Source organism: Rhinopithecus bieti, unplaced genomic scaffold (assembly GCF_001698545.2).
Source record: "Rhinopithecus bieti isolate Rb0 unplaced genomic scaffold, ASM169854v2 scaffold_5882, whole genome shotgun sequence".
Classification (NCBI taxonomy): domain Eukaryota; kingdom Metazoa; phylum Chordata; class Mammalia; order Primates; family Cercopithecidae; genus Rhinopithecus; species Rhinopithecus bieti.
Window position 1 is genome coordinate 467,914 of NW_016805188.1, and position 13,721 is coordinate 481,634.

The following is a 13,721-nucleotide window of genomic DNA, read 5'->3' on the forward strand; positions in this document are numbered from 1 at the left end:
AGTAGCTGGGACTACAGGCGCCCGCCACCTCGCCCGGCTAGCTTTTTGTATTTTTTAGTAGAGACGGGGTTTCACCGTGTTAGCCAGGATGGTCTCGAACTCCTGACCTCGTGATCCGCCCGTCTCGGCCTCCCAAAGTGCTGGGATTACAGGCTTGAGCCACCGCGCCCGGCCTCTTTAGCAGCTTTATATGACAGAAGCATTTTCTACATTTTAAGGTGTCAAGATTTACCCTTTATGATGATATATGTGTTCTCAATGTTTAATTATACTTTATCATAAAATATGGTTATTACTGGATTAAAAATGGCTATTTTGTTAACAGACTGATAAATATCTTTGAAGGGCTCAAAATGCAGTCATGGAAATACTTAAAAAAATAGAATAATTTGAATGCAGATAATCTAATCCTTCAGTATTTCTTATGTATTTCAAATACAATTGGGTCTTTATGTGGAAACAGTGTTTTTATTCATTCTTTTATAGAAACAGACTCTTTGATCTAGTTAAAATTAAATCTATAATGATTTAATAAGCTTGACTCTGCTTTGTTGCTTACATTTGAAACTACTCTCACATGTAATTTAAAAATAATGTCTCTGCAGAAGCTCATTTCAGAAGTGAAAGTTCATGTGGAAAACCAGGTACAAGGTGTCTATTTTAACATTACCGCCATCTGTCCAGATGGGTCCAGAAAGCCAGGCATGGAGGGATGCAGAAATGTGACAAGCAATCATGAAGTATGTGGGTGTGCATTTTTCCCTTTTAAAATAAACTAAGTTGCTTGGCATACTTTCTTACAGAAAAGTCAAACCATTCTGAAACATTTTACTTACTACTGACTCTAAGAATCTTATTTATACTTCAGGGTAACTTTCATTGTCTCTCCTCAAAGTTCCTCTTTGTTTTAGCTCAGTCTATTGTTCTCTCCAACTCTCAGGTTTTAATATGTATAAAACCTGTATGTATAAAATATGTATAAAACTTATACATTTTAATATGTATAAAAACGGTTACTGTCTTAGAAATAGTTATTTCCTTCAAAATCTTATTTTGGAAGAATGGTTTTTCTTACCTTTTACATTGTTTTTTTCTTTTCATTTGCTTACATGCCATCTTTCCTTCACTTTCAATGTGTGTGTGTGTGTAATATTAAACAATTATTTATCAATAGTAACTTTAAACTTAGGTGTCATGACCAGCATAAATTAGGAAATCATTTATTCTCAAATAAGTAGTGTCTATACTTATAATAATGATAATGCCTTTTTGGTTTCATATTCACAAAGTCTCAAAGTAATGTGAAATTTAAAGTCACATACCACAGAAAAGAATGGGAATGATAGAGCAGTTGATAAAGGCTAAGAATTTCAAAATCTTTCACTTTGTGATTGCCCCAATACACTCATAATTATCTAAATTATCTAGAAGGAGGTATGGAAATTTGTTAAAAACAATACAAAATGAGAAGAGCCATCATTTACCAAAAAAGAATGGGACGTAAAGGAGAGAGATCCAGATTGTAACAGTATCAGGAAACAGCACCAGAGGAGATAGAGATTCTCCAAGGATTGGCACAATAGAAAGAGTAACACAAAGAAACATACTCTTTAAGGGAGTCTTTGTTGGGTGAAGTGATTTTGAGTGAGTCATTTATTTCATGAGGCATTGTCTCATTTTTAAATGAATGACTTGGACTAGAAGATTTCCAACCCCTTTCCTCTGAAGTTCTATGATGATTAATTATGTAATGTCATGCTATAGAAAAAAAGAAAAGTTATTGAAAGTGATAGAAGATTCTAAAATGAATAAAAGAGAATCCTGTCTTCTCTTTAGTTAGAATATGTTTTCTATCTTAGGAATTTTAGAGCTGTATATTTTAAATTAATTATTGCAAGTTTCTAATTCTGTGGTTTCTTCTATGATCACTCCATGGATTTTGTTCAAAGGATATCATATTTTGCAAAATACACTTTGGCTTTTCATTAAAACTACAGAGAAAACTTTTTACTAGCAAATACAGCACTAAGTTACTTCATGAAAAAACAGCTACTGTCTTAGAAATAGTTATTTCCTTCAAAATCTCATTTTGGAAGAATGGTTTTTCTTACCTGTTACATTGTTTTTTTCTTTTCATTTGCTTACATGCCATCTTTCCTTCACTTTCAATTGAGTGGTATAAATAGTTTAACTCTCAGGAATAGTCATACGACCTCTTAGTTATAGAAACTCCAGAGTATGATCTACTGTTAGAGATGGCAGTGGCCACATTAACTTACGTATCTGTTAAGCCTCAGCATTCTCAAAGACAAAAGCATTTTAAGTATAACACCAACTGTATTGATTTTAATATTATGGAACAAATTCTAGTGTTTCATGTACATATAAGCCAAATTTAGATACTTTATATTTTTGTATCATAGACACATATTCCAACCGAAAAGCTCAGCACAAATTAATTTTAAATTGTAATGGATCTCAATCCAACATGAAATAAATATACCTTATTTACCAAAGTACCTAAAGACGGTAAGGTGAGCCAACAAATATAAATAGACATATTAAATCAATTGTGTTGTGCAAAAAGAAGAAATAGAGAAAAAGAAAACATTTGACCAGTTCCTGCCAGCCCAGCTCCTTAGTTCTGGGCTATCTTCTTCCACTGAGACAAACAGATGACCTGTGCTGAGGTCTTAAGATTTGAGAATGAGAGTCCTAAACAATTATCTTTTGGGTAACATCACAGAAAGCCACATGTTTTCCTCCACTGAAACCCTGTATAAACTAAAATTTAACTCTGAAACTTTACTTGGGCTCCTAGAAAATAGGAACAAAATTAAAATTGTTCATTTGAACATCTTACCTCAGGGTTTTTAAAATCTTTTATTTATTTATTTATTTATGAGACGGAGTCTCGCTGTGTCACTCAGGCTGTAGTGCAGTGGTGTGATCTTGGCTCACTGCAATCCAAGTGATTCTCCTGCCTCAGCCTCCCTCCAAGTAGCTGGGACTACAGGTTCATGCCACCACACTCAGCTAATTTTTGAATTTTTAGCAGAGATGGGGTTTCACCATGTTGGCCAGGCCGATCTCAAACTTCTGATCTCGGGTGATCCAACTGCCTTGACCTCCCAAAGTGCTGGGATTACAGGCGTGAGCCACCGCGCCAGGCCTCATCTCAGGGTTTTAAACCAGTAGAGCAGAAGCCCTTTATTTTGGTCTATGTGATCTATCTCTAGTGTCAAATATTCAATACCCCACATTTTAATGGCTGAATTTAGAAAATGGTCTATTCTTTCTCATGTTTGCTAAGAAATTAATCATCAGTGATGGGGTAGACACTTCAAAAAGGCTTGCACTCAAGTCTATTTAATGGTGCAATATAGGGATTAGCAGTCATTATATTCTTTAACTCTCAAGCTCATTAATTGGAGAATAAATGACATTAAAAAGAGATGTTGCATGTATATGAAAGAGATTACATGTGTTTATTTTACAAATATTTTTAATTTCTCTAAGATGGTTTCTTATCAATTCAGTTATTAACAGATATAATATCAGTAATAAAAATAATTAAGGTATGTAAATATGTTTCCTTTTCCTCCTAAATTTAGGTTCTTTTCAATGTAAAAGTTACAATGAAAAAATGTGATGTCACAGGAGGAAAAAACTATGCAATAATCAAACCTATTGGTTTTAATGAAACCGCTAAAATTCATATACACAGAAACTGCAGCTGTCAGTGTGAGGACAACAGAGGACCTAAAGGAAAGTGTGTAGATGAAACTTTTCTAGATTCCAAGTGTTTCCAGTGTGATGAGAATAAATGTCATTTTGATGAAGATCAGTTTTCTTCTGAGAGTTGCAAGTCACACAAGGATCAACCTGTTTGCAGTGGTCGAGGAGTTTGTGTTTGTGGGAAATGTTCATGTCACAAAATTAAGCTTGGAAAAGTGTATGGAAAATACTGTGAAAAGGATGACTTTTCTTGTCCATATCACCATGGAAATCTGTGTGCTGGTGAGTATAAATATATACAGGCAGCTTTTAATTGTCACTATTACACCAGCATAGATGTTAAAGTATCTTTAAGTCACATCTTTACAAATTAGCAAAATTGAATCTGAATTTGTTATTCAAAGTTTCATCGTCCATGAAATTAGGGCATGGCAACAGATTTATATAGTATGTGATTTTGATATTTATATTTTAACCTATTTTATACAGGAAATGCTTCAAAATAAAAACCTAAAATTAATTGTTATTCTCATGCTTTCCTTGATCTTGGAAAGAAATATACCAGAAAAGGAAATGCTGATGATATCTGACACATTTTCTGGAAGAATCAGAGTATTCTTCTAGAAGGATCTGATTCATTCTGGTAAATGGTCACTCCCTCCAACTTGTACATAGGATTTTATTTCTGTCAGAATGATAGGGAGTGAGGTATAAGAGTATATTTTTCATTCATATGAAAATCTTTAATGCATTATTATAAATGGTATTCTAAGCTGGCAGTAATTTAAGCCTCTCCAGTTTATTTTGGGCCACCACCAGCAACAAAACTGCCAAAGGACAGCATTCTTCAAGAAAATACTGCCTTACTAAGTAATCTAAAAGATTCGTCCTTGAGGCCACACACAGACCAAATTTTAAACATAAAATAAATTAAAATAAAAATACCAAGATTACTCTTGGGCTATTCAATTTACTGCCACCTACAGGTTAGATTCCAGAAAATCTAATCAACATTTGCAAACTAAAACAAAATACTGTTTTTAAGTCAATTAAATAAATTACCTGTCATCTGAGTTCTGTGATAATTTTCCTGTGACAATATGCTAAATTTACTCATTGAGAAAACATCTTTTAGTATCTGCATTTTAGTTAATAAATATTTGTTAAATTATTGATGAATGGAAACATGTTATCATAAGCATATGGGATGTAACAAACGTATAAAAAATAAATGGTGCAATCTAGTCTAAGCTGAAAATTTGGCCTGTATCACCTAAATGTGCAGTGGAAATTGTCTTTTTTTCTATAACATACATAGAATATTTTAATATACAAACATGTATTCAACTGTAACTGACATCATGGGTAGGATGGATTATAGATGACTTTAGAATGAACCAGCAGTTGTCTACCATATTTTACAGGAAGGAAAAATATTATTTTACAGTGAAGAGAAAGAATTTTCTGAAGTCACGTCCCACAACTGTCAGTCTCTCAAGAGAGTTTCAAATACATTTGAGTATTTGTCCCAGTCTCTGCAGTAAAATATCTAGTGTACTAGCTTTTCTATATGAGTATAATACTACTGACCCACAAGCAGTTGGAAATCTGCTTTGAATTGTTTCTGTGTAAGTGCAGACTGTAACTGACATGTACTTTCTCCACTAGTCTCCTTTGGGAATAAAAACACATGTTCACAGGCCTGCTGGCGAGGATTCAGCATAAGCTTGCACAGCACACAGGGCTTGACCGACATTTGTCTGGCCTGGACTTCATTAGTTTTACACTTAGCAAATTGAGCTGGTCCTACAGTAGAATCTGTGGAACAATTATCCTGTGAGGTGCTCAGCAGTAAAAGAAGAGAGAGAGGGAGCTAAGAAAGGAAAGGAAGGGAGAGTGATAGAAGGAAGGAAGGGAGGGAAGGAAGGAGAAAGGAAAGGAGGCAGGGAGGGCGAGAGGGAGAAAAGAGGAAGGTTGGTTTGTGGCTAGATAAGCTTCAGAATTCCTATATAATCACGTGAAATGTACCCGCTTTTGACAGTTTCTGGTGCACACTGGCATATTAAGTTTTGGACACTTTTTCTGTCTAAAATCCATTTAACTCTGTGTAACTGTGTTTTCTTCACCCCACATGCATAAATGTCACCCCACCACACACACACCATCTTTCTTTCTTTTTTTCATTTACCATCTAAGAACAGCTCACAGGACAGAGGAGGATCTGCCCTGCTAACTTACTAAATAATGCACTGAGGATGTGAAAGCATTTGTTCAACTTCCCAAGAGATCTGATCTTTAAACATGGCATTAGCAGTACTGAAGCACTGGAAAGGTTTGCCTCACAGTCCTGTCAAGTTATCCTAGGCCTTCAGCAACATCAGAAGACTGAGAGAATAGGTGATGGAAGCCATTAATCAAATACCTGTATTTTTTCTAACTTCAAGTCAGGGAGTTAACATTACTTCGGCCTTTGCAGTTTCTTGATAATGTGTGTGGTTTTAATGTAAAACTGAATATGCAATGACATTCAAGTAGTCTGGCAGCCACTAAGCAGGGGTGCCCTTCATGCTTGTTAGCAGAGTGCATTAGCATGAGGAGATTATCTACAGTAGAACAGCTTTGAAAACAGATCCTCCTAAATCCAACACTCTTTATGTCAGACCAACGAAAAAGTGATGCTGTTTCCATTCATTGGACTGTCAGTGCGTTTCCATGGAGATGATACAGGAATCCATGGTTGAAAACTCTTTACAAAGTCAGTGATCCAGATAACGTAGGTCCTGCGGTGTCTTCCTCACAGGGCATGGAGAGTGTGAAGCAGGCAGATGCCAATGCTTCAGTGGCTGGGAGGGAGATCGGTGCCAGTGCCCTTCAGCAGCAGCCCAGCACTGTGTCAATTCAAAGGGCCAAGTGTGCAGTGGAAGAGGCACATGTGTGTGTGGAAGGTGTGAGTGCACCGATCCCAGGAGCATCGGCCGCTTCTGTGAACACTGCCCCACCTGTCATACGGCCTGCAAGGAAAACTGGTATGATTTCTCTGATTCCAAACATACACAAAGAATAGCTACTTTTGTCCTTTTTTGTTCTGACTTCCTTAATCTTAAACGTTGCCGGATACATTGTGACCAGCACGCTAAAAAAGAATTAAATGAGAAATGCTATGAATTAGAAGACTTAAATTCAAATCCTTGACTCCTGGATAGCTGTGGAAGCATTGGAATAAATCTGGACACTCACTATCTTAGCTTTTTGGAAATTAGAGGTCGCCTGCTGCCCAGCATACTATTTAGTAATAGAGTGATCTAGAACAAGTTGTTACAATTTTCTGTGCCTCAATTTCCTGATATCAAAAGTGAGGATAGTAATAATACCTTGCTATATTTCTGTGAAAGAATCAAATGATTCACATAAAAAAACTCACCTTTGTACTTGATGCATGGCAATCATAGAATGTTAGCTGTTACTGCTATGTTTTATTTTTAATATTTTAATGATAAAGAACAATGGTGTCCGTAACACACCTTAGAAATAAGTGATGTATAAATGAAAGGTGATATGTTAAATGAAGGCAACATTACTCTTTTGTGCCAATAAATATTTCAGTAACAATTTGAGATCTGCACAAAGACTACTAATCTAAACATCACTGTAACTTCCAGTTTGTTTTATTCAGCATTTTAAACCATTGACTTTCTCAGATTAGTAGCTCAAGTAAGTTTTTTAGAATTATGCATGGTAATTTATTTAAATCATTTGGAAATGCAATCCTTCAATGTAATGATGGCGTAATTTCTAATGAACATAATCAAAATTTGATTTGTTTCTGCATTGTTATTTTGTGTTTTGTTTTCTTGTGGAAAATATTATAGTCTACCACCTTTTTAAAGAATAAATATTTTCACTTCTGTTTCCCCTTGCAGGAATTGTGTGCAATGCCTTCACCCTCACAATTTGTCTCAGGCTATACTTGATCAGTGCAAAACCTCATGTGCTCTCGTGGAACAACAGCATTATGTCGACCAAACTTCAGGTAGGCCAAAGCTTAATAATCAAAGCGCAGAATAGTGTCTGTAGAGGATGATCTTCCCCCAAAAGACCCATAAGTAACCATGCTAAAGAAAGGACCGGGCTGGGTGTGGTGGCTCACACCTTTAGTCCCAGCACTGTGGGAGGCCAAGGCTGTTGGATCACCTGAGGTCAGGAGTTCGAGACCACCCTGGCCAACATGGTGAAACCCCATCTATACTAAAAATACAAAATCAGTCAGGTGGCTGGCGCCTGTAATCCCAGCTACTCAGGAGGCTTAGGCAGGAGAATCGCTTGAATCCGGGAGGTGGAGGTTGCAGCGAGCTGAGATCGTGCTATTGCACTGCAGCCTGGGCAATAAGAGCGAAACCCTGTTTAAAAAAAACAAAAAGAGAGAGAGAGGACTGAGGGCTTTATTTTTTAAATTTTGAATTAAATTTAGAAAAACATTGCTTTATTCTTTATAACAATAATAAATATGTGTTTATGTGTCATCTTCTACCTTAGATACTTCCTTCATGTTCACTGGCTCATTTAATGTCATACAACTCTTTGAGATTGGTATAATCTCCATTTTACAGATGGGGAAACTGAGGTTCAGGGAAATTTCTGTATGAGGGCTGCTATCTCTTAACTAGTAATGTTAAGATACATGTCTTAGACCAAGATCTTCAAACTAAAAGTTCCATACCCTTTTCATTATGTCACATTTATGATCATTCATCCTTAAGCTATATTTTTATCAAAATGAAAAGCACCAGGAAGGAATGGCACTTTTCAAGTTACGTATTTTGTAAAAGCAGATCATTTTTACTTAGAATTTTTTGGCTTCACCTGAAACATGAAAGCAAATATTGATTAGACATGATGAAGTTCAGAACTTGAAGCAAGTTTGAATTATGAAGGAAAATTATGGCTCGGCAGACTTCATCTCTTAGTGAAATGAGTCTATATGGGGAACTCATATTTCTGGTTCACTGAGGACTTGACAGCCAATTTATTTGGATGCCTTTCCATGGAAATACATTGCATGGGAATTCAGCTGTGTAGATGAGACGGGAAACCTAACCACTCAGCCACACCATAGCAAGCACACTCAGTGGTTACAGGGTACCATCTTTGGGAGATTTAAAAAACTGAATCATAAACTCGTTATATTGTATACATTAACATGTGCAGTTTTTGTATATCAATGATATTTAATAAAGCTGTTTAAAAAAAAAAACAACAAAAGCAAAACAAAGCAAAACAAAAAGTTATTTAGAACCCAGAACCCTACTTTGCACAGGGGTAAGGTGTGGACCTCCACATGCATTAGAAACTAACCTTGAAATTATATCTTTATTAAAACATTCCTATTGCAACTATTATTTCAAGTCTCTCCAACCTGTAAGAAAAACTCCAGCTATTAGAGAGACTGCACAAAAGAATAAACTTTCTCCAGAGTGTTGTTTCCTTTTTCCCTCACATCCACACTGATCTTAGCCCATAATGAACTTGGCTCTGAAAAGAGCCCCATGTGCTGCCAGCTGGAGCTGCAGCAATCACTCCAGAAAGCCAAGTGCCTTTCTAATAAATAAGGCCTTACTATCAACATGTCATTTATTATGTTAAGTAAACACTACTTTGAATTAAGTGTTGTTACAAAAAGTATTCCCTTAAAGCTCCTTAGGAAAAGTCCTGGCCTGACCTAAACTAAGGAAAGTATAGGCTAGGCATGAATGTTTGACCACTCATAGCATTTAAATATGCATGCAGATTTGAGCTCCGAAATGCCCTCTGTTCTAACCTATCAGAAATATTTCCAAAATGTGTCAGTAGCTAGGGGCCGCCCCTCCCCTTCACAACTATTGTGCAAGGAGAGGGAAAGGACATTTGTTAGGCACCTCTATTATCTATCCACTCAGTCGCACTTAAAGGCTGTTCTTTCAGTCTCTCTGGCTGAGCTCCCACCAGGCGAGAAGCCACTAAGTGGAATCAAGCCGGGCGCCCCCTCTGAGGATCTGCCTTAGCTGATTGAGTCGTCCTAAATCAACCAAAGGAAATGACAATCTGTCAGAATAGAAGGCGTGTGTGTTATGAACCCGAAGTCACTGTGGAAGCCTCAAAGGATACCACCTTTGAGCAGAATATTTTGGATTCTCTCTCTGTGAGACCTGTAGCAACAGGGACCTACACTGGCATTTGGTGTTTCCATTCCAGTTGTAGCACTGAGATAGCCTTTGACCTTTCTTTCAGAGTACCTTATCTCACACACACACACACACACACACACACACACACACACACACACACACAAATAGGCTTAATTAAGTCTTCTCGCTTGAGAGGAACCCTTTCCCTTATCACCGAGCTTGGCCTTATTCAAAAACATGCTCAGTCCTCACTGGAAATTCAGACCCAAATCAGCCAGGATTGGTTGGGAGGTGCACTATGCTAAGCCTTGGCAGGTCACCACCCTAGTGGCCCTCTCAGGGAGACCTTGGAACTTTGGATGAGGTCCCCAAACCTTGGAGAATGGGTGGGGGCACACAGGCCTCTTTAGCCACAAAGTAATTTTATTAATCTGGGGCAGCTGGTGAGTTAGTTCTATGGAATACTTGCCTATTGTGTAACCATATTCCTCTTAGATTAGGGTAATGCCTCTGGCAACAACAGAGTCTGTAGACTTTTAAGCGCCAGATCTTTGGCAATGACGGTGTGCCAAAGATCTGGTGCTAAAACGAGATCTAGCATGTCCCTCCTCTTAACACAACATTTCTTTTTCCAGCTAGTAATTATTTGTCCTAAGTATTATTTGTTCTTAAAATACACAGTGCATTTTTAGAGGCAAATGGAATAGGTGTAGTTAACGACAAGTAAAAGTAAATTAATGAAAATGAAGAATGATATTTTCATGTTATCCCAAATTGGACACTCCTATTTCCTGGAGAAGCCATGTATAATAATAATGAAGATTTACACTTCAATTTCTGAAGAAATATTTATTTACCTATTAGAGTAGTTTTGATTTTAGTTTCTGCAGATGTTTACTTTATTTTCCATTATTGGCGTGGAACAAATGAAGATGAAGCATAACAAGAGAAACATATCCTAAGGCCCAGAATGGCTCAATAATTTTTTGAAATCCTATTTTCCATTTAGTGATCAACCGTACACACCACAAAAACTATTCCTCTTTCTGTCTTGGATAAAATTATGCTTGGTTATGGGACATGGACATATTCCAGTTAATACAATTAAAGAATCAAGCTGCAAAGGAATAGTATGATTGAATACCTTAACCGTGACTATTCTCCAAAGGAGGGTTGTCTATTGAAAATATTTTCATAATAAACGTGCAAGAAAAATTAGAGAGCTTACTGTTTCTGAATCAAAGGTAATTTCAATCCCCTGATTTGAAAATGTAGATTTGCAAATATCTTTGGCACTATTAATTGAGGCGTGAACATCATTTACGTGATAGACTCTTTTGATTTACTTATTTCAATTTTTAATCCATTTATTTGTTTGCTTCATTACAGAGTGTTTCTCTAGCCCAAGCTACTTGAGAATATTTTTCATCATTTTCATAGTTACATTCTTGATTGGGTTGCTTAAAGTCCTTATCATTAGACAGGTGATACTACAATGGAATAGTAACAAAATTAAGTCCTCGTCAGAGTACAGAGTGTCAGCCTCAAAAAAGGTGAGTGAATTCTAAAAAAGAATTGCTAACAGTATGTTATTGCCTAGTTACAATATTTAGGCCCTTAGTTAATAATAATATTTCTTCTCCATTAAGGATAAGTTGATTCTGCAAAGTGTTTGCACAAGAGCAGTCACCTACAGACGTGAGAAGCCTGAAGAAATAAAAATGGATATCAGCAAATTAAATGCTCATGAAACTTTCAGGTGCAACTTCTAAAAAAAGATTTTTAAATACTTAATGGGAAACTGGAATTCTTAATAATTGCTCCTAAAGATTATAATTTTAAAAGTCACAGGAGGAGGCAAATTGCTCACGGTCATGCCAGTTGCTGGTTGTACACTCGAACGAAGACTGACAGCATCCTCATCATGATGTGACTCACATAGCTGCTGACTTTTTCAGAGAAAAATGTGTCTTACTACTGTTTGAGACTAGTGTCATTGTAGCACTTTACTGTAATATATAACTTATTTAGATCAGCATAGAATGTAGATCCTCTGAAGAGCACTGATTACACTTTACAGGTACCTGTTATCCCTACGCTTCCCAGAGAGAACAATGCTGTGATAGAGTTTAGCATTGTGTCACTACAAGGGTACAGTAATCCCTGCACTGGACATGCGAGGAAAAAAATAATCTGGCAAGTATATTCTAAAGGTTGCCAAACACTTCAACAGCTGGTGGTTAAATAGACAAGAACAGCTAGATGAGTAAATGATTCGTGTTTCATTCTTTCAAGAGGTGAACAGATAAAACCTTAATCTTAAAAGATTATTGCTTTTAAAGTGTGTAGTTTTATGCATGTGTTTTATGGTTTGCTTCTTTTACAAGATGGATACTAATTCCAGCATTCTCTCCTCTTTGCTTTTGTGTTTTGTTTTCTTTTTTACAGGATAAGTTTATATATGTCACAGATGACTGGATTAATTAAGTGCTAAGTTACTACTGCCATAAAAAACTAATAATACAATGTCACTTTATCAGAATACTGGTTTTAAAAGCTGAATGTTAATAGGGGACACTGTAAAGTACCATCAAAATCTGAATAGCTTCATTGTGCACAGGTGTGGAGTTTTGTATCTTCTTACCTGGTAAACTGAAAGGATTGTTTGGCCATTTCATTTATCTGATCATTAATTCACAAGACATTTAGAAATTCTGCCTCAAGCAAAGTACCACGTTTTGAATGTTTTCTTAGATTTTGATTGCAAGTAGATATCAGCATTTTTTAAATGAAAAGCTATATTATCTTTTCTCTTCAAGGCAGCCTAAGGATGTTCTCTCCCGGAATCACTCAAACCCTTCTTGCCAGAATCCATAAAAGTACAAAATTGGAGGAGAATAGATGATATCTTAGAAATAAGCTATTTTTTTTTTTTTTTTTTTTTTTTTGAGACGGAGTTTCACTCTTGTCACCCAGGCTGGAGTGCAATGGCATGATCAGGGCTCACTGCAACCTCTGCCTCCCAGGTTCAAGCAATTCTCCTGCCTCAGCCTCCTGAGTAGCTGGGATTACAGGCATCTACCACCATGCCCAGCTAATTTTTGTATTTTTAGTAGAGATGGGGTTTTGCCATGTTGGACAGGTTGATCTCAAACGCCTGATCTCAGGTGATCTACCCTCGTCGGCCTCCCAGAGTGTTGGGATTACAGGCATGAGCCACCATGCCAGGCTGCTAATTCTCCTTTTTAGTGAGTTGGGGAACTGAACCTCAGAAAACTTAAATGATTGCTCAAAGAACACTCAAGTGATAAAGTGGCCACATTGGAAAGGAGTTTCTATCTTCTCGTTGCCAGGCCAGTGTTCATTGCACAATATCATGCTACCTCTTGAATCTTTAAAATATTCAATTGGCAAATGTTTTTCAATGTGATTTACTCAAGTCTTAAGTGTATAAGGAAAGTTCAAAGCAAAATAGAAAAGAATAACTCAAACTGAATTGTCCATAATCAGCTTCCAGTCTTTCATGCTAATCAACTTCTTAAGAGACTGAAGCATGGCGCACCTACAAGGGAATTCCTTCATACCATAGCCTATATGAACAGTGTTCCCTGGAGTTCTCCAGTGCTCAGCTTGAGACCTTGATACATGGGCCATGAGCCTTGTCTTCCCCAGTGGATATTTCTTTACACTTACCTTATCCCTATGGACTTAGTCTGATTTTCTTGGCTAGCAGTCTAACAGTCCTGTGTGGATACACAGTTTTGCCCATGACAACAAAGGAATCTATTTAAAATATCTTTTTATAATTAACTTCCAAGATTT

At 36.7% G+C, this 13,721-nt stretch overlaps 1 protein-coding gene across 1 annotated transcript in view; it reads left to right on the top strand.

The window, feature by feature from the left end:
• Nucleotides 1-12,441, top strand: part of ITGB8 (integrin subunit beta 8) — an 81,166-nt gene extending 68,725 nt beyond the window's left edge. The window contains 6 exon segments of the mRNA XM_017871549.1: nucleotides 606-740; nucleotides 3,615-4,020; nucleotides 6,539-6,764; nucleotides 7,659-7,768; nucleotides 11,289-11,452; nucleotides 11,549-12,441. Coding sequence (XP_017727038.1) covers nucleotides 606-740; nucleotides 3,615-4,020; nucleotides 6,539-6,764; nucleotides 7,659-7,768; nucleotides 11,289-11,452; nucleotides 11,549-11,671 — 1,164 coding nt within the window. The 3' untranslated portion in view covers nucleotides 11,672-12,441.
• Nucleotides 12,442-13,721: the final 1,280 nt, after the last annotated feature.